The following is a 22,326-nucleotide window of genomic DNA, read 5'->3' on the forward strand; positions in this document are numbered from 1 at the left end:
CTTCGTGATGATCGTCCTGGGAATATTTTCCCATGGCAGTGCTTTGTGTTTTATTTGCCTTTCTTATTAAAGTGTTTGGAGGCATAGCTGTGACTCACAAAGTAAATGAAGTTTAGGCTGAGCATATAGTGATTTTGTTTTTTCTTGGATAGAAATCTATCAGCTATAGGTTGCTTTTATAGGGTATATATAAGTTTTTTGTTATAGGCTTTTATATAAGGTATGCCTTTTATGCAAACATAAGTGTATTTTAATTTAAGAAAGTGGATTTTATACATAGGCCTACATAGGCTATTCTAAAGGCACTAGCTTCTAAACTTAAATCAGGAAATATTACAGTTTTATGTATATTCTCTAATTTAAATGTTCCAATCTAAATAATAAAGACCTTAATGACATAATGTTCTAGGAAGTGACATCATTTTGGAGGGAAAACAGCACAAACTTGAATTCCGTGATGTAGCCTAAAAGTATCTTTATTGTGAACACTTATATAAAGGCATTTATTTGACATAAGCTTATGAGCATGCAGCACTTGTACCGGTTTTGTTGTAATATTTGTAAATATTGTTTTTTAATATATGCAAATAAATAATAAAAAACGTGATCTAGTATCTTCAATCTCCCCCTAAGGAAATGTAACGCATGGTTTATTTTTGTCTCTTTGTTTTTTTAACGCATGGTTTGTAAATGTTTATCTCTCTGCCACACTCCGCACGCACTGCTCCGTCAGTCTGAGCTCTGATTGGCTGAGTCTCCTGGCTGCCAGACAGACTTCACTCTGATTGGCCCAAAGTTTATTCACGCATCTCTTTCATTCACGCGTCGCGAGTCAGTGTGCGGTCAGCAGCGCGTCTGGATGGAGACAATCAGTTCGGCGTCGCGATGAATGAGGGCCATTGCGTTGACGGAGCGCTGTGCTGAAGCCGTTCACTTACTTCCAGAGCAAAACGAATCAGTTGCAACTCACTAGGTCGGAATAACGATGCCAGAACTATGGAGACTGTCATTTTGCATGTCATTTCTTTCCCTGGCGATCGCAAACTCCTCCTCAGTCAGTCATCAGATCATCAGGTCTCCTCAGATGTCTCATGATCTCGTCCATCCTCCACAAAGCAGGAGCAAAGCGCAGAGACACCGACACCAGAGCAACTCAACGAGAATAGATGTGAAAGGGTAAGTGTCTTAATTGAAGTCAGCTCAAAAGTCTTTACATGACATGTGTGTGGTGATATTGTGGTTAAATGATTGAATGCGTGTGAATATGTGACCTTACACAACAGTGTGGAAACTAAATAGACCTCTATTAGCATATATGTATGTATGTAGCCTATGTATGTATGTATGTATGTATGTATGTATGTATGTATATATATATATATATAGGCCTATATATATATTGCCAGTACATTTAAATTCACACTCTTCAAACTAAAGGTTCTTTATTGGCATTGAATCAAAGCTCATCCATCCATCATAAAAGTAATCCATTATAAAGTTAATAAAGGCCTTCGGAAACGAAACATTGCATTTTTTTGCAAGAAAAACATCCATATTTATAACTTTATAAACTGGTAACGGCCAAACGCGAGTCAGAAGATTGACCTCTGACCCGACGCATGACATAAGCTCAGGTGAGAGTAAACGCCTCTCAGTTCAAACTATCAGGGCTGGGCAACAAACTCAAGCTCCTCCCACATTTCTCTTTAAATAATCTCGCTTTAGACTTCTTATTCATGACCGGTGTTTTGTTTTGCTCTATCCTTTGCGCTTCCGCATTCGTCAATACGCCATGCGTCGGGTCAGAGGTCATGCATCAGGTCAAAGGTCATGCGTCGGGTCAGAGGTCATGCATCAGGTCAAAGGTCATGCGTCGGGTCAGAGGTCACTCTTCAGCCAGAACTAGACTCGCGTACGCCCGTTACTGGAAACCAGTTATTATAGTATATAATTTAAAACATATGGATATTTTTCTTTTAAATTGGATTACTGGATTACTTTTATGATGGATGGATGCACTTTTTTGGGCTTCAAAATCTAAGGTACCATTCACTCCCATTATAAAGCTTGAAAAAGCCAGGATATTTTTTTATTGTAACTCTGATTGTGTTTGGCTGGAAGAAGAAAGTCATATACACCTGAGGGTGAGTCAATTATGGGGTAATTTTAAGTTTTGTGTGAAATAACCCTTTAAGTACATTTAACATCAATAGAACATTTTCATTTCACAAAAAAAGTTATTTATAGTGAAAATAGTTTTCTTTAAAAAAAAAAAAAAGTTATTAAAATGTTCTTCACAGTAAGATTTTTTTTTTTTTAACTGTTCACTGACAGATACTTTGGTAACCAAAAAGTAAATTATTAATGCATTTATTTATATTAAAATGAGCATTTATGGCTGTGGAAACCCATTATTTTTAAGAACGTTCAGGTTCAATTATGGTTCAAACCTTTAGAGCAAAATTCCTATTTTCTGGTAACTGAGAATCTGATTCCAAAGGGATTCCTATCTTATTTGATCCCATTAGGATCCTTTAGGATCGGTTGCAAATAATGATTGGAATTCCATGTCTTTGGACCTTGTAAAGATGGACCATAACTCCAAATAATGAAATAATAATGCACTTGGTATTCAATTAGTAATCGGTCTTATTTTGGTTATACTATTGCTTGTAAAGGAGTAACATGTTGTCTCCCTCACCTCACCCCCATCGAGACTCTTCACTGCTTCTCCATGTCCAGTTTACAGGCCCAGTGAGACATAGCAGAGCACTTTACTTCAATCAAAGCTCTTTACAGAACCAGAATGACATGAAAACATTGGGCTGTCTTTTTGCTCACAGTTGTAAAACTCAGTCAGATGTTTCTCGAGACTCACTCCGGAAGTGTTGATCCTTCAAGCAATGAGAGGAATTCCTGATTATCCTGAAAAGTTGGAGACTTAGTGACTGGTCTTTGTAAGCCATAACAGAGCAGGAAATTACTTACCCTTCTATTCATATTCATTTCGAGGGAGCCAGAATGCCACTGAACCTTTGTGAGAGTTCACCAAGGATGCTCCACTGCTCTTCTGTAACAGTCCCACCTCCTCTGGACTTCATCGTGCTTTCAGGTCGACCGAGGACATTGACTGTGGAAACACGTCCTTCCCGGGGCAATGGGGTTTGGCGGCAGGGGGAATAAGGTAGTGTTTCTTTCACAGCCCTAGAACCAGCAAGCAAGCAGTAGCCGCCATTCACCGTCTCGGTTAACTATAGACCCGATATAAGGGGCTTTCTCACCGGGTAGTTCTGGGAACTATCCACCAGGGTGGTTCCCTGAAAACTAATAGTTCCCTTAGGCCGTGTGTCCACCAAAGCATTTTTAGCCAGCGGAAAACGCAGAGCTATGTGCGCTTGAGAGCGTTTTGGTAGCGCAGTTTTTTTTCAGTTGAGACGCTTCTTTGCTATGATATTATGAATGTCCGTTGGTCACTGTGGTATTAGTCCCGCCCCTCCTCCACTGTGATTGGTCGGTTGGGTAAAAAGCGACAGTGATGAGCGCGGCGTTTTACCCAAAGTTCAACATTCTTCAACTCTCGGCGACCTGTAAAAAACGGCGAACGCTCAGCGCTTCAGCGTGAAAAAGACGCTCAGTGCCTCGTTACGCTCATGACGTTTTAAAAACGTGGCGCTCCCATTGATAACAATTGAAAAAACACACCAGCCGCGTAAAAAAACACTTTGGTGGACACACGGCCTTGGGAACATTTTCCTCGTTGCATTCGCACCGCCAGTAGGAACTCTGAAGTGACGTAAGACGCTCTTGTTGTTGTGACGGCGCGGCGAACCTTTATTTTGACAGCGCTGAGAACGCCAGAGCCTGAGCATTCTCCCTGTTCATTAGTTTACTAATAGTCTAATACGTTATTAGATAGAATTGTTATACATAGAAAGTAGACAGTATAAAAAATGTATTAGCGTGTGCCGTGTGGTTGATGTCCAGTGTCGCTAGCTGAGCGGAAATATAATCATGTTTGGCTTGGTCCCCTCAAAGGTGCGTTGGATTTTCTCCTCAGCGTAAAGGTTAAGAGGTCCGTAGATGTTTTTTTTTTTCGTGTCCATAGTAGGCTAGAGTTCGTTTCTGGAGTAAATATATAGGCTTTAATCTTTGTGTTTACACTGCTTTTTTAAAAATGGTGGGTACTGGTGTTTCGCATGCGTTCAGTCAATCAGCGAACACTAACATCACTGTAGTTCCCATAGTGCTGGTTTAAACCGACTCTAAGTAGGAGTAAATTAGCATAGAAATACATAATAAAGGCTAGATGTCTCGTCCGCACTGCTGGCCAATGGAGGTCGACGTCCACACACGGCGGCCATCTTGCCACAGTCAGCTCGCTCACTCGTAACATTGTGTTTTAATGGTGCATGTACTTTTTAAATAACCATAACTTGCTCAATTTTCTACCGATTTTCAAACGGGTTGGTTTGTTATAAACGTCACTGACTGCATACTTATGAATAATTATAATATTATATATTTCAACATGTTCAAGCATCCAGAATTATAGCCACGTTAATAAGGTTTGTAAGAAACCGAACCGTTTGTAAATTTCAGCGAGATAAGAGTATTTGTGTTTGTGCAGATCACTCACCTTACATCAGGAACCACAGAGCCCGCCAGAACGCTCGCCTGTGACAAGATGGCCACCGGTTGATGACGTTAGAGACTCCGCCGTTAGACATCTAGCCTTTATTATGTACGCCTATGTAAATTAGTTCCTCCAAAATGAGTTCCTAGAACTAAAATAGTTCCTTGTTCCTTCTAGGAACTATGAAAAGGTTCCTCCGGTGCGAAAGCCCATATAGTCCGGCTTTGAGTAACACACTTCTATCCAAAATAACTTTGAATTTAGTTACATGTTGTTCATGCCAAAATAACTCGCGAGATGTATGATAGTCTATCATGTAAGCAAAGTCAACAGTGATTACAAGGTGTTTGGTTTAATTTCTTTAACATGTTCTATGATGAGCCTGTGTGTTTATTCTTGTGCTATTGTTAGATGTTGGATAAATGTTCACTGACAGCCCATATGTTGCCTTGTTTGAGTCTATAGACGTCAGGGCTGTGTTCGGACGGCTATTAGACGTCTTTTAAATGCAAAATTGCTTGCTGGAGAAGGAGGGTGATGTTGTGGACTTGATGCTAACAGGCCGAATGCAGGTTCAATAGTTCAGAGCTCATGAAGGCCATGGCTTTATTTCAGAGCGCATCAACAGAGCCTTTCTCACCTCGAGATCTCAAAGCGAGACAAAAACATGATTATTTCCTCCTTTTTTGATGGAGGTGCCAAGCAAAGTGGGAGCTTTGTGACGATCCTGCAGTTAACCTACATGTTTGACCTTGAGGACCGCTGTGAGCTTTTATTGAAGCGTCTCCATGGCTCTCTGTTACGAGGTGCTGGAAAAAAAGAGCCGGGGCCAAGAAGAAAACCATAAACCTTTTTTTTTTTTGTGTTGCACAAAAGTAAATAACTTTTTTGAAATTTAAAAGGTTCAATTGTAATCCTTATTTTACGGCCTGTGCTCCCAGTAGTGTTGGAGGTGCAGAGGTTTGCTCGTTTGGAAGATGTAAAGTTTTGTTCTTTGCGTTCTGCTCACACAGAGAAACACAGGCCTGTAGGCCGAGGGAATGAGACGCATGTGGGTGCAAATGCAGCTGGTAAAGAACAGATGTTTTATTCTTTACATCATATCCAAACGCCAGCCTAATCCTGCTTCAATATTAGTTGATTTTACGTTTTCACAAAAATTACATTTCTGTCATCATTTACTCACTTCATGGTAGGGCTGTGAAACGATTAATTGCGATTAATCGCATCCAAAATAAAAGTTTGTGTTTACATAATATATGTGTGTGTACTGTGTATAATTACTTTGTATATATAAATACACACACATGCTTGTTTTATGAAATATTTGCATGTATATACTGTATATAGATTTATATATAATTTATATTATGTATAAATATAAATATTTTATATATAAATAACACATTTTCTTAAATATATACATGCACGTGTGTGTATTTATATATACAAAATAATTATACACAGTACACACACATTTATTATGTAAACACAAACTTTTATTTTGGATGCGATTAATCGCGATTAATCGTTTACAGCCCTACCTCATGGCATTATAAACCTATAGGCTTAAAGCCTTTATGTATAATGCATTATAAAGATATTCATTATAATAATGCATTATATCTTTTTGTGCATAATTGTAACCAAAATTAAAATGCATTATAATATATGCAGATCTGAAATTGGTTGTTTGTCATGCATCTACATTATACTTACTAATGTTGTGTTCAATAATAATCATGAAATCATACAATGTACTGTATAATGTAGGGCTGTAAACGATTAATCGCGATTAATCGAATCCAAAATAAAAGTTTGTGTTTACATAATATATGTGTATTGTGTATAATTATTTTGTATATATAAATACACACAAATGCTTTTAAATAACAAGAAAATGTGTTATTTATATATAAAATAGTTTTATTTATATATAATATAAATCATATAAAATATATATGCATTATATAAACGCAAATATTTCTAAAATATATACATGCATGTGTGTGTATTTATATATACAAAATAATTATACACAGTACACACACATATATTATGTAAACACAACTTTTATTTTGGATTCGATTAATCGCGATTAACCGTTTACAGCCCTAGAGGTGCATAACAAGCCATTATTAATATACTTTTATAACGCATTATATATATAAAGGCTTTAAGTGAAGTGTTACCGACTTTTGTTCTGCTGTGGGACACAAAAAGAGATATTTAGCAGAATGTCCAAGCTGCTCTTTTCCATACGATGAAAGTGGATGTTGACCACGGCTGTTTCTGTTTCTGGAACAACACAAGGGAGTAAATAATGACAGAACTTTCTTTTTTATTGAACTATTCCTTTAACATGTCCACATCCTTTTGTTTCTTTTTTAAATATATGAAAAAGTGGTCCGCCGAAGCCATGTGAACAGAATAAACACAGACATCTTTGATCACTATCAGCTCTTGCCGTGATGGGATCCTCTCAGCTCTGTAAACATCTCTCACGTCTCATTGGGAATGTATCGTTTAGGTGTCGACTCCACATTAAAACCTACAGAAGTCGATGCGGCGACTTTCCATTCTGTCAGTGCAGAAACTTCCCTATTTGGGTCTAATAGGGGCCCAGATGAAGGGCCGAGGCCTTTATTTAGAGATCAGACAGACAGGCGGGTGGTAAAAGGTCTCAGTGTTATGAGACATCTCAGCACAGCTTCAGTTTAAAGGGATAGTTCAGCCAAAAATCAAAACAATGTCATCATTTACTTACGTCAGGTTGCTCCAAACCAGTGTAGCTTTCTTCTTTTACAACGAAGATTGTACTATTTACTCTTTCTTACGCTAGAAGGAGAACCAGCCTTCAAAAACTCACGCAAGCGAAATATAAGTTGCATGTGGTTCATTCAGCTCTCATTATACTCGTGAGTCGGTGAGTCGAATCAGTCGATTAATGAAAAAACTTAATTTGTGAACTGAATCTATTGATTCATTGAAAAGATTTAACTTAGAAATGATTGGATGTTGTTGCTTATTACATTAGAACACGCTAAAGACGGGTGGATGTCAAGTTTTTAATTGAAAAACAACTTAAAATTTGGTCTGTTCAACACAAAACTTGGAATACAGCGCTAAAGTCATATTGACTAGGGCTGTGTATCACCAACAATGTCACAATACGATACGCATCACGATACTAAAGCCACGATACGATATGTATCACGATATGGATCAATTTGGAATTAAAATTTATTTTGAGCAGAGTTTAATAACAGTAATATCTGTTTATTGAATAACCAGTGTTTTAACAGTTGTGATAACTGAAAAAAACATATGGAAAAACATATTCCATAAAAGCAAAAACTGTAACAACTGAAATTTAACTTAGTTTTCGCAAACTCTTTTAAACACCTAGTATTTAACAATTTGGTCTTATGTTTTGGAATGCGCACCAAACAAATTAATTTTTTCATATTACGTCTCACTTAACTTCATCATACACTCGGGGAATTGCCGTTACTGTTAAAAACTGACGTGTTGGTATTGTGTATCAGTCTGATACCTATTATTTTTGGTACTTTTGCATTCTTTTTGATGCTTGAAAGCTTTAGATCCCTTTCATTGTAAATGCATGCAAAAGCAAACAAACAAACAAACAAACAAACAAACAAACAAACAAACAAACAAACAAACAATCAGAAGAATTCTTCAAAACCCTCCTTGTATGTTCCATGGAAGAAAAAAAACCATACAGTATGTGACCCTGGACTACAAAACCAGTCACATAGGTAAATATTTTGGAATTGAGATGTACAGATGTATGCATCATCTGAACGCTGAATACATAAGCTTTCCATTGATGTGTGGTTTGTTAGGATTGGACAATATTTGGCCGAGATACAACTAAAATCTGGAATCTGAGGGAGCAAAAAAATGTAAACATTGAGAAAATCTCCTTTAAAGTTGTGCATTTATGTTCACGATTGTGCTGCATTCACTCACAAAAATACATGTTTTATATATTTATGGTAGGACATTTACTAAATATCTTCATGGAACATGATCTTTACTTAATATCCTCATGATTTTTGCCATAATTTGCTATAATTTTGAGCCATACAATGTATAGTTGGCTATTGCCACAGATATACCCGTGCGACTCCAGACTGGGTTTGTGCTCCAGGGTCACGTATGTGTTTTTAATTGACATGAGGCTAATTTTAAATTATCCAGTACTTTACGGATGCATTTTTTCCAGTTGTCCAGAAGAGAACGAGAAATAAAAAAAAAGTGCCATTTTGTATTGTTTCACAAATTAATTTTGGTATCTCATTCACAAGCAGCATTTGCAGCATAATATCAATATCAAGTTTAAAGCTTGATCAAAATGGCTTCATTTTGTGATTTTTAGTTATAAATCTCAAAGTCTGTGTGTGCTGAGTTAGCTTTGGTCGCTCTCAGAAGGTCAAAGGTCATTCGGACCTCCACGTATATCCCGGATGGCCATGCCAGCTCGGTCTCAATCGGCTTACGCTGCACATCATCCCAAAATCCAACAGTGTCCCTTCAGAAGCCACACAATAAAGGCACACACTGTAACTAATTAGCAAATCCCAGCCGCGGCTCCAGCCGGCTCATGTCTCGCGCGTTTAACGCCAGCGTTCGGGACGGGCTTGTGTTAGTGTGCTAATTGCCTTTTCGCAAGCTATATACACAGACGCGGCCTGAAGAAGACTCTTAATCCAGCGAAGTTTACCCAGCCGACGCCACTGTGGGAACAACAATATTTCTCATGTGTGTGGGCACCGGGAGGACGGGGGCCCGGCGACGGGGGCGTCTAACAAACTCGCTCCCCCCTTCATTTTTATTCATCGCCGCTATTTGTCCAAGCTGAATACAACACGGGGTGAAGGGTCAGCTTAAACCCAAGGCTATTCACTCAGTCCAATGCATCTTAAGGGGCCCAGGGCCACGGATTGTAAGTCTTTTAAAGACGTGGTTAAAATGTGATTATGCCGGCCAGATTGATTTGGCATGGAGCCTGAAAAGGTGAAATAAAAGTGAAAACATTTATATTTTAAAGACAAGCAAGACTCTTGTGCATTGCGGCATGTGATGATCTTTTTATTTTGTTGTTCTTGATCTCTCTGACACTCTTGATCTCTGTTCTCTTCTCCAGGCCCAACGTTTGCGGCACCAGGTGCTGTTATTCATGGCTGGTCAACCCCAAGACCAAGCAGTGCACCAAACGTGAGTATCTTTTCAGGGCCATTCATATTCATTTCTATTATGTTCATAGAAAGAGACACTTCTACAGCCGGCAGTGTTGCATCTGTCTCAAATCTTCATTTGTGTGACTCTGAGGCGGCGAACTGAAGTGTCAGCGCGGCTGCGGGCGGGAACGTCTTCATGACCAGAAGAGAAACGTATGAAAACTGCGTATGAAAACCTTTTATAGTAACCCCCCCCCCCTGCTGCGCAACACTATATTCAAAGGCCCGATATAAAATATTAACAGAAGTATCTTTAGTACAGGTGAATCATGAAAAATTTGAATATCGAAGTTCATTTATTTTCATAATTCAACTTAAAATGTGAAACTAATACATTATATAGACTATTTAGAGATATTTCAAGCCTTTATTTGTTATCATTTTGATGGCTTACAGCTTATGAAAACCCCAAATTCAATATAAGTATAATATTGTGAAAAGGTTTTCATAAGCTGTGGCCTATGCATAATCATCAAAATTATAACAAATAAAGGCTTGAAATATCTCACTTTGCATGTAATAAGTCTATATAATATATTAGTTTCAGCTTGTAAGTTGAATTACTGAAATAAATGAACTTTAGCACCATATTCAAATTTTTCGAGTTTCACTTTTATATGAACTGTAATACATGACTAAATATATATTAAAATGTAAAATAATATACATTTATTTTTAAAATGTAGACTGTAAATAATTACATGATCTATAATCTGTGACAACATACTGTATGTTTTTACATTGTTTTAACTCATCAAAATAAGTTAAGCAATTTAATTATAAGTTTTAAGTGAGTTAATTATAAGTTATAAGCCATTTTGTCATTGGTAATTTAAATTTAAATGATTTAAACATACAAGTTGATATATACTGTATATACAATATATATACAAATAAAAATATTATTATATTAATATATTATATTAATATGTGTGTGTGTGTGTGTGTGTGTGTGTGTGTGTGTGTGTGTGTGTGTGTGTGTGTGTGTGTGTGTGTGTGTGTGTGTGTGTGTGTGTGTGTGTGTGTGTTTGTGTGTGATATAATTTAAACAGAAATATAATAAAACTTTAATAAAAACAATGGCGTCATCCTGCGTCCCCGTTGGGAGTTTGCTGAGACCCCCTGGTTGAGAATCACTGAGCTTTCCGATAAACAGAACGAATGAAGTCACAAAGCAAAGCTTGCAGGAGATCAAGCCCCCAAGTCATTTTGCCTAAAATCTGGGGTTTTCATCTGGCGTTTGCTGCATATGGCGCATTTACAGTCAGACAATTCTGATTCTGTATTGTTTTAACCCCTTATATTGGCCATTACATACTAAACCTAAACTAATCTTGACAAACTATATATCATTTGAAAGCTTACAATCTCTAGTTTTCATATTTGGTGACTGATTTTAGTCTTTTTGAAGAATATGTTCATACTCCTAAGGTGTGTTCAGACCTTTATTTTGAAATAGTGATGAACATGAAAAATCATGAAAGAATGGTAGAAACCTCAGTTTGTTTTCATGCCAAGAGTTCAAAAGATATCATCCATTCAATTATTATTTTTTTTAAAAAGGTCTGAAAATGTTTTAAATATAAAGAAAATAATAATAGATTCAGCATTAGTGATGTGTCGGCGAGCTATAATGCACATACGTGATCTTTGTGTTTCTTAGAGGTTGAATTCATTAAAAAATCTGCCAATCTTCCAACACTACTTCTGAATAGGATGTCTACTTCATACATTGTATGAAAATTGTACAAATAATGGTTCAGACTCAAACAACATATGGAAATGGAGGCGCCCTTATATGGGCAGTGATGTCCACTAGTGGAGAAGTGTGGTACTGCGCCCAAACTAAATCTCACTGAACGCTCATTTTTTTGAGATATCAACCTAACATTTTAAACACAACTTGTTCAGATTTTTGGCTTTGATTTTTGTGCATTTTTAGAGTCCTCCAGGTTTTGAAAATATACATTTTATGTAAAATATGAATAATAACAATTTTAACATTGTACATTTTCATAAACTCAAACTTCTATAACTTTTTTTTCTGTTTAACTTTCTTAACTTATTTCTCTTCTACAAAAATCTGCCAAATGTCTTCTTTAAAACAAGACCAATCTTACATCTATATTCCAAAGCATTCTTGAATTACAACCATTTAAGTTCAAAATGTGCATTTTCATGTCTATTAAAATAAGGGGGTGCCGCTTCAGGGGTTAATGTAATATGCTGTTATTATTATTATTACTACGTGTTTTATGTCATGGATTCAGTCTTGAGCAGATTATTATTAATAAAGACCCGTCAGCCTGTGCGTTCCCATTCGACAGGCGTTTCATGAAAAAGTTTTGCGTTACTTAATTAACTCCATATTCAGTTTTCAATTAATGCTCATAAATTCAGGTTGGAGATTAAAATCTGTTCTTCATTAGTTTGCACTCAGTGTTCATTGTTCCAGTGTGTAGAAGTTATTTGAAAAACTGTTTGCGTCTTTCTATGTTTTACTGATTGATTTTATTAGGCTCGTGTGGATTATATAATATGTTAAAGATTGTTATGTATATTACGTTCATGCATCTTACTTACAGCAGTAAAAATGTTCTCTATGTCTGTTTATGTGGATGCCTGAACATTATAACAATCCTTTCCTGTAAGTAGGCCAAACCTTTGAATGCCATGTTGAGCTCAGACGCTCAATTAATCCAGTCCCTCAGCTTTACATAATAATCCACACCTTCCTAATCCGTATGTAGCCAGATTTACCAGCTAATCACTCACCCCTTGACCCATGTGCCCTTAAAGGGCCAGTGCAACTCAAAATACTTCAACTGGATATGTGTTGTGCCCCAAAAAAAAAACAGATCCACACAAATGTTATCAGGAAAATAATGCTATGCAAAGTTGTGGAAACCCATTAATAGTTTCTCTGTTGTTCTCCCACTAGCAAGATGTCATCCGCGCTGCCATAATAAAGCAGTCTGTCGCCGGGCGAACATCTGTCAGTGTCGTCCAGGCTTCCACGGCCATCGCTGTGAACACGCTAACGCCGACCCGACCTCCAGCACCTGGTTTGAGACACAGACTGGTCCCATCGAACACTTGTACACCGCCGCCTCGGCAACAGTTACCACGGCAACGCCTGCATCCAACACCATCCACGGCAACATCTCCACATCTGCCTCCAGCCCAGATGCAAGAAAGACGCACTCATTACGCTGGCTGCCGCCCAGGTGAGTGAACTCTTCATACCTGATGCGCTGTACACTACAGCCGCTTGTAAAGTGGATATATTAGTCAGAAAGTGCGGCTAGCTTACACTGGTAAAGTCATGAGCATGTTGCATTATGCCATACAGTATTTCATGCAGCGTTGTTTGGGATTTTCCTACAGGGGGCGCTCTCATACTCCAAATATACTGTATGCATGCAGATTGCTCAGAAAGATCATGTTCCATGAAGAGATTTAGTAAAGTTCATTTATATAAAACATGTATTTGTGTGAGTGAATGCAGCACAATCGTGAACATAAATGCACAACTTTAAAGGAGATTTTCTCAATGTTTTGATTTTTTTGAACCCTCAGATTCCAGATTTTCAATAGTTGTATCTCGGCCAAATATTGTCCTATCCTGACACACCACACATCAATGGAAAGCTTATTTATTCAGCTGTCATGTGATGTATACATCTCAATTTCAAAAAAATTACCCATGTGACTGGTTTTGTGGTCCAGGGTCACATATTTGATTGAAGATATTTATTGTTTATGCATAACTGGCTCATTTAATTTAATTTAATTTAATTTATTAATTTATATAGCATATTTAATGCAACAGCTGTTGCCCAGAGTGCTTCACAGTCACTAAAGTAATAAGAGGAGTACTGAGAGAGACATACATAAATAAATACATAAAAACAAACGCACAAAACATAGACAAGGTAATGATCAAACACCCATCATGAAGATGCTCAGGAATTTCTTCCTAAACATCCAGTATAACAGCAACTCAGCTGCTCATGTCTGGAGACTTTCATTTTAAACTTATCAAAATTACTAATTTCAGTAGGTGTAAAAAAAAAAATTCTATGGAAAAAATTACATAGTGCGCCTTTAGGTGTTTATAAAACAATCGTTCAAGATTTGCTGCCACAAAGTGGAAAAATTACAGTTAACCGCATGTGTTTGGACTAAAAATACAGATAAAGGCACTGCAATCTAATCACTTTTTCCCATATCTTACTGAGAATATACATAAAACAGCAAATTTCCAAAGGAAAATGTAATCGTTTGTTAACAAACAAGTATTAATTTCCTCAATAAGCTCATTTTTTCTGCCTTTAATTTTTACATTGTTTAAATTAAATTTAAATTTAAATTAATACATTTTTAGCTAACTGTGATTTTGTACATTTCTGAAAGACATAACTTGCATTAATGCATTTTCTGTAAAGCTGCTTTGAAACGATGTGTATTGTGAAAAGCACGATACAAATAAATGTGAATTGAATTGAATTGAAATCAAGTATGCCATTTAAAATACCAAGCACAAATAAACAAACAGACAAATAAATAAATAAAGCAAGATAAGGATATAAGTAATATAGATAGCAAATAACTGGTCTACGCAACGATATTTACATTGTAAATGTACTTTTAATTTAAAGTGGATTTTATATTCCAGTTTGTGGACATTCTTTTCACAAAAGAAACAAATTGTGTGTGTTACTCGGGTTTGCCCACAGGAGGCGCTCTCATACTCCAAACTCATATACTGCCAGCACAAGACTGAGTAAAACTAAGGATATCATTGTTTTTAAATGCTCTTCTTTCCCACCCGATGCAGTGAGCGGGACGAATATTTTAGTACTTAAATCTTCTTGAGGGATTCTTCTTGTTTACTAGAGGATTGTTAATCCATCCATATGGTAAACAGCTGTGACATCTTTACACACTGATGTTAGGTATATACTCTCTTTCTTTAGGCTTTACAGAGACCTTAAGTAACCCTTATCTTCTCACAGCTTGCTCTCCACCCTGAAATGAAAAATAACGCTATCTCTAATCTCACCTAATGCTTTGCCAAGGTGGAAGATGTACTGCTCACTCTCAAACTGACATGTTTATTTTAACTGGCTGACCCATAGGCAGATGCTTCTTCTATATGGTATTCAGATGACAGAGGATGCAGAAGAACAAAAGGTTGTGAAGAAAAGTGTTATGATTGGAGAGCCACACCTCATCTGATCTCAGATTGATGGAGCAACGAATGCCATAAAGTTAAGAAGTCTCGACCCTTGTTGGAAGACTCACGATCAACGCTTTGATATTCAAGATGGAATATATTTACTCACGAAAGTGTATATATGCGGTCATGGTTAAGAAGTAGTTTATGACACACCAAGGTATCATCTTGCAACATCTTGATTTAGATGTTTTTATGGTGAATAAAAGACAAGAAAAGTGTTTAGCTTATTGTGTAATGCTGGGGTTTTCACAAGGAGATCCACATAACAACAACAGTGAATTAGCCAAAATAATAATAAACAAACAAACAAAATGCGTTGAACTTTGTGAAGAACATGTTATGATGAGTTTAAAGTCCCCCTGTGGTGCCAAATCAAGCTTTTAATGTTGTTTACAAACCATGTGTAAGTTCATAAGTCGACAGCATTGTTGAGTATTTTCTGCTTAAAACTGCAGTGAACCAAAGACAGTCTCAAAAACACGGTTTGAAATCGCTGGTGTTTCTGACGTCACACACTACCTTGTAACCAATCAGATCAACGTGTGATCGTCAACCAGTGGATCTCTGAGTGAGTGAGTGAGTGGAGGCGGGGCTCATTTGCATATTCATAGAACCTCGTATACTAAATGACGCAAGGGTGTCGAGCTACTTTCAAGTTAGTTTAAGGCATGAAGTAATTTTGGTGATTAAAGATGAGTTTTAAGTGATACAATTATTGACTACAGGGGGACTTTAACTTTGGTAAAATCCCTTTATATTATCGGTATCTAATACCATTTTCAATACCACAGGGAAAAAATTGCCAAAACATCAAGGGCAAAACAGTTGCACAGTATCTAAGTTCATTTATTTTTGACCATAATCTAGAAACTTCTATCTGATATTCTTCAGGCCTGTTGCTGAGTGGGATTATATACTACTACTACTACTACTACTAATAATAATAATAGTATCTAAGGCAGGAATAAATTACTATTGTAATAATCACTGTAAAATAAAAAAGGAATATTTAAAAATAAGCATGCACAATTAATATACCTATGCTGTTTTTACTTGCAATAGTCAAACCCTTGAATTTGTATTTATAAACAAAAAATTTTTTGGCAACATTAAACCAATACAGTTTGGTTTTGTGTCCTAGCTTGAGAGATTTACTGCCTTTTGTTGAGGTCGATCGGACCCTCTCAGACTGCATGATCTCAGACTGTTGAGCAAGTCCTCTGGTGAACCTCAGCTTGGGAAGGAAGGGCCTGCCCTGTGGAAACAGTTCTCTCACAATAGACTATTGAAAGACTCCATTATGGGTCAGTTTCAATGATCTACCTGACGAGCCAATGTTGCATACACACTCTGTGCTGACAGCCTGCAATTTCCCCATCTTTCAACAGTTTTTATATCACATTCAATGTGTGAACTAGATTTGTCAGATAAGTCCTCTGTGTTTGAAAGTCCCGAGCCTGGCAACTAAACCCAGAATCGCTAAAGCAAGCAATTCTGCTTTTATTTCCATGGCTTTTCAAGTAAGATATGAATGCTTACATTTGTCCGCTATGAAAGGTATGTGCTCTACATACAGTATGTATTTTAGAAACCTCTTTGTCTGAAATGTCCTCTAAAAGGTAGTAAATCATCACATTGGTTTTTTTAGGAAATGTCCCAAGCTTGTTAGCTGTTTAGGGGATTTTTCCAAAGCATAAAATAGATTAAATAATGGAAATATTAGTGCACCCCAAGAACAGAAATTTGACATGTTTCTTTTGTTGACAATCCAAAAAGAATTTTGCACTTGGATGAAATGATTTCATTTTTAGATTCAGAGACATTGTCTACATTTTGAAAAAAAGCGTATGTGACTGATTATCATTGTGGTTCAATTTGTTGGAGCTCAGTGCAAATCTAGGAGTACCACAGTGCTCTGTATTAGGACCTATCCAGTTGTTCTATATCATGGTTTTGTGTGAATGAGTCCTCTCTCAAATCCTCTCCTATGGCGCCGAGAGTGTTTATGCAGAGTGAGTGTGTGTATAAAACATGCAGAGTTGGAAAGGTTGCATGTAAAATGGAAATGGCCATATGCATGTTTTATAGGCTGTTTGCTGTTGACCTAAACTCACGTCAGCTTGTTTTCACTGTAAATTATCTCTGTTTGGGAAAGTGAGCTCATGCTCAAGAGTCCATGCTGTGGATTTGAAAAAAGTTTTCCACATGTGCATCTACTTGGGCAGACAATTGTACAGGAAACCACTTCAAGAATACATTTGGTAACGTCTCTCTGTTTGCTGTGGAGTTCTTTTCATTAGTTTAATGGACCGTTAAGGACAATTTGAATTAAAAGCAGAATTGTCCGCCTACTTAAATGACTAGTTTAAAATGTCTTGAAGGAGTTCTTGTGAATGTGAAAAGGAAAATTTTTAATCAGAATTCTTAAATAAAGTAGAATAGTTGACATTTATACAGCCACCTCAGTTTGTGAAGCTTGATTATGTTGTTCGCTGGAAATAATTTACATTTACATCAAAAATACATTGATCTTTATAAATATTGCAATATATCCATCTCCATCAATCTTCTTCCGCTTATCTGGAGCCGCAGTCTAAGCAGAGACTCCCACACTTCCCTCTCCCTAGACACTTCCTCCAGCTCTTCCGGGGGAATACCGAGGCATTCCCAGGCCAGCCGGGAGACATAATCCCCCCAGCGTGTCCTCGATCTTCCCCGGAGTCTCCTCCCGGTGGGACGTGCCCGGAACACCTCCCCGGGAAGGCGTCCAGGAGGCGTCCGGAAGAGATGTCCGAGCCACCTCAGCTGTGGAGGAGCAGCGGCTCTACTCTGAGCTCCTCCCGAGTGACCGAGCTCCTCACCCTATCTCTAAGTCCAGCCACCCTGCGGAGAAGGCTCATTCCGGCCGCCTGTATCCGGGATCTTGTCCTTTCGGTCATGACCCACAGCTCATGGAACTGGATAAATACTCAGAATGTTCTGATACAATCTGACTTCTGACCTGTAATGCTGCCTGAATCATAATCATATAAAGTACTGTTCATTCGTTGGCCAGAGGAGAACTGACTCTGGTTTCTCTGAAGTTTTTTTCTCCATTCTGTAACCTGATGGAGTTTTGGTTCCTTGCCACTGTTGCTTTGGCTTTTGGCTTGCTTAGTTGGGGACATTTAATATTCAGCAATATTTTAATCTGCCTTACTTAAGGTGGACGATGACGCAATTTTCTTCTAGAAACAAACTTTGTTGTATTATTTTCATATTATCACTGTGAAGCTGCTTTGATACAATCTGAATTGTAAAAATCGCTATATAAATAAAGGTGACTTGACTTGACTTGACTTGACCATAGGTGAGAGTAGGAACTTAGATCGACCGGTAAATCGAGAGCTTCGTCTTGTAGCTCAGACCGGTACCACGACAGACCGGTACATGGACCGCATTACTGCAGAAGCTGCACGATCCGTCTGTCCATCTTTCCCTCACTCGTGAACAAGACCCCCAGATACTTGAACTCCTCTGCTTGAGGCAGGAACTCTCCACCAACCTGAAGTGGGCAAGCCACCCTTTTCCGACTGAGGACCATGGCCTCGGACTTGGAAGTGATGATTCTCATCCCAGCCGCTTCACACTCGGCTGCAAACCGTCCCAGTGCACGCTGGAGGTCCTGGTCTGATGAGGCCAACATGACAACATCAGCCGCAAAAAGCAGAGACGAAATCGTGTGGTCCCCAAAAAATTATGAACAGAACCGATGACAAAGGGCAGCCCTGCCGGAGTCCAACATGCACCGGTAACAAGTCTGACTTACTGACGGCAATGCGAACCAAGCTCCAGCTCCGGTCGTACAGGGACCGGACAGTCCCTAACCGAGAGCCCTGGACCCCATACTCCCAGAACACCCTCCACAATTGACCCTTCACTTGATTGACAGGTGATCTGACCAATCATACTTCGCCATCCGCACATTTTATCCGACAAAGCAGTCAGGAGAGTTAGATTAACATGGGAGGATTTGAGCTTGAGAAGCGGAGTGTACTGACGCCTTTCCGCGGTTAAAACAACATTCCTTCTGATGTTCATTCATGTTTATTTGATGCTATAAATGAACTAGAAGGAAGAGATGATCGGTTCACGAGCGGCTTTAACTGAGGCGACACAGCGATCTGACACACACAATAAAGAGCCACAAAACAGTATTTATTGTTTACATTTCTTTAAAAAAATTACCAAATTTGAAAGGTGAGACTTTGTTTAATATGTTTAATATCAAAATTAACTGAAAAGTCTGTCCTGTCTGTCAGTGTGTTGTCAGTCTCCTCTCTGCTCCACGATGTGTTTTTCACTGTGTGAGAACATGGTGTGTTTGTGAGAGCGGCGTAGTTTGTCGGACATAGCGACAGTAACTAAGGGGGGCAGGTCTTTGCAAACGGTCAATTGCAATATATTTACTTAAAATATGTAAACTGTAAAAAACTGTAAAAAAAATACAATCATACTTATTCTAGTTTGTACAGAGAGTGTTATTACTAGTGTTACTGCTTTTATTTCTTCTGATCCTTTAATTGTGGATTTATTTTCTGCATTTTTAAAGGGCTTTCTCAGCATCCATAGGTTTTGTTTTGCTTTGTGTTGCAGTTTGAAAGAGGCCGAGTCAGTCCTGTTGAAGAGAGCGCTGTCCAGTGGCACTGGTGGAGAGAAGATCACCAGTGTTATTCTGAAGTACATTGAATCCGAGCGAAGCAGACATGAGTCTTCATCCTCTACTGGACAAACCAAACGCTCCAGCACCAAAACCTTCCACACCCAGCGCGGCCAGTACACACTCCTTTACACAGCAGGTCAGTGCAGGCCGGGGAGAAATCGGGGAAATCGAATGTTTTAGGGAAACACACACCTCATATCCTTCGCTGTAGGAATGAACATTTCTATTGAGATCCTGTTAATACTTAAATGGTTTCTTAGACAGCGATGAGATTAAATGAAGAGCAAATTAGATCTCAAAAAATGTATTAAACTGTGTCTGAACTTTCATTTTGATATCAAACTCAAAGACAAGAATCTGACTGTATGTTATAGCTCTGCTGTCGTACAGTATATCAACAATTCACCTTTGGCTAAGTCCCGCCCCCCTTAGTTACTGTTGCCACGTCCGTCAACTTCATCTGGGCTCTGGTTTGGTATCAACATGGCTTATGCTGTGACGCTCTTCCTTCTGAAGTTTTATCAAACTTTTATAAAGCAGCAAATAAAGTGTCCGATAGAAGTAGGCAGAAGGGGCTCAGTGTGCGTTTGAAGGCTTTATTCAAGACATACCGGAGAAACGCAAGCAACAACAAGATCCAAATAGAGGCAAAAGCATAACGGTCACAGTCAAAACATGACCCACAGCATATCCTAATGGAGACGGAGACTGGGACTCACAATATCAGGAGCAACACTGTTCCTGCAGAGCTGGGTCTCTATTCACTTCTATAATCGTTATTACAAAGCAAACGGACTACGCGAATATAACGTTGTGTTTATTAGCAGCGTGTGCTAGCGTATCAACAATTAGGGTGGAGAACCGAAATCATGACCTAAACCAGCATAAAACTGTGTAACTAGTATAACTTCACAGTAAGGTTAAAAGCTAAATGTATCTTAGACACAAAAGTGTGTTGTTGATCTTGAGGGGTTTCGCTGACTGAGGACGTCCACACAGTTTAATCCAAAGACGACACTTGTCAGGATTTTACTTCGGTTTTGGGAAGGGGAAAAAACGGACACCCCCCTCCAACCTCTCTGGGGAACCCGTATCTGTGTTACAAATTCCCCAGACACAACGCTTAACTATATTTTTGATAAAACTACGACGGTAATAGCCTGCCGAGACCAAACATATGAGACGCCGGTGTTAAAGTCAATGGAGCGCTGTGAACAAGTGTCGGACCGCTGTGGAGCTCGTTCTCGGCTGCGCTGTGATTGGTCAATCTACATTCTAGGGCGTGGCTTAGCCAAAGGCGAATTGTGTCTATTTTCTTTATTTGTATTCAGATTTTTATTTTAGGAAAAGCCTCTGAGACAAAGTTGAGCCTCAAATGAAGCATAAGTGAACTGCTTTTTGTCTCCTGAGTTATGAAAGTGCAACCACTGAGCAACGGCATTTTCCTCTGGGTGATCAACTAATGTTTTTTAGCTTTTTGAAACATAACAAAACTGTTAAAGAAGAAATCTGCGTCTGGATGTCTCATACATAGAGTAACGGATAGAGTTGTGAAGGCTCGAAGGGAAAAGCTATTTTCTACTTATAGTAATATATATATAACCTACTGAAAACAATGCCAATTTTACTTTTTAAAGGATTAGTTCACTTTAAAAAAAACTTTTGCTGATAATTTACTCACCCCGATGTCATCCAAGATGTCCATGTCTTTCTTTCTTCAGTGGAAAAGAAATGAAGGTTTTTGATGAACACATTTCTCCATATAATGGACGTCAATGGGCCCCAAACGGGTCAAGGTCCAGATGACAGTGTCAGCGCCGCTTCAACGGGCTTTAAACGACACCAGACGATGAATACGGGTCTTATCTAGCGAAACCATCGTCATTTCACAAATAAAATAAAAACTTTACGTTTTATAAGCACAAGCGCTCGCCTTGCTCTGTTCTGTGATGCCCGTTCGTGACGTCACGTGATACGCAGTTACGCTGTAAAGGTCACGCTTGACGAGTCAGTGTTTACAGATGTGCGGAAGGAGGACCATACACACATATTCAAATGTCTTTGTGTCAGTTTATCGTTGAAAATGCCCATTTCGTGTGTGTATCCTGGGTGTTGGAATATTAAAAAGCCTAAAAGAACATTTTCGTCAGGACAGAAATGTTTGACTTTTCACAGAAGCGTGAGCTTTACAGCGTAACTGCGTATTACGTGACGTCACGAACGCGCATCACAGAACAGAGCAAGGCGAGCGTTTGTGCTTATAAAACGTAAAGTTTTTATTTATTTTTGAAATGACGATGGTTTCGCTAGATAAGACCCGTATTCATCGTCTGGTGTCGTTTAAAGCCCGTTGAAGCGGCGCTGACACTGTCATCTGGACCTTGACCCGTTTGGGGCCCATTGACGTCCATTATATGGAGAAATGTGTTCATCAAAAACCTTCATTTCTTTTTTCGACTGAGGAAAGAAAGACATGGACATC

General features: G+C 38.4%; 1 protein-coding gene across 1 annotated transcript in view; it reads left to right on the forward strand.

Moving 5' to 3' along the window:
* Nucleotides 1-839: 839 nt before the first annotated feature.
* ltbp4 (latent transforming growth factor beta binding protein 4) overlaps nt 840-22,326 on the forward strand; it is a 111,352-nt gene continuing 89,865 nt past the window's right edge. The window contains exons 1-4 of the mRNA XM_079620088.1: nt 840-1,176; nt 9,807-9,877; nt 12,842-13,127; nt 19,778-19,980. Of these exons, the coding sequence (XP_079476214.1) occupies nt 986-1,176; nt 9,807-9,877; nt 12,842-13,127; nt 19,778-19,980 (751 nt within the window). The 5' untranslated portion in view covers nt 840-985. The remainder of the gene's footprint in view (nt 1,177-9,806; nt 9,878-12,841; nt 13,128-19,777; nt 19,981-22,326) is intronic.

This window comes from Phoxinus phoxinus, assembly GCF_949152265.1.
Source record: "Phoxinus phoxinus genome assembly, chromosome: 8".
Classification (NCBI taxonomy): domain Eukaryota; kingdom Metazoa; phylum Chordata; class Actinopteri; order Cypriniformes; family Leuciscidae; genus Phoxinus; species Phoxinus phoxinus.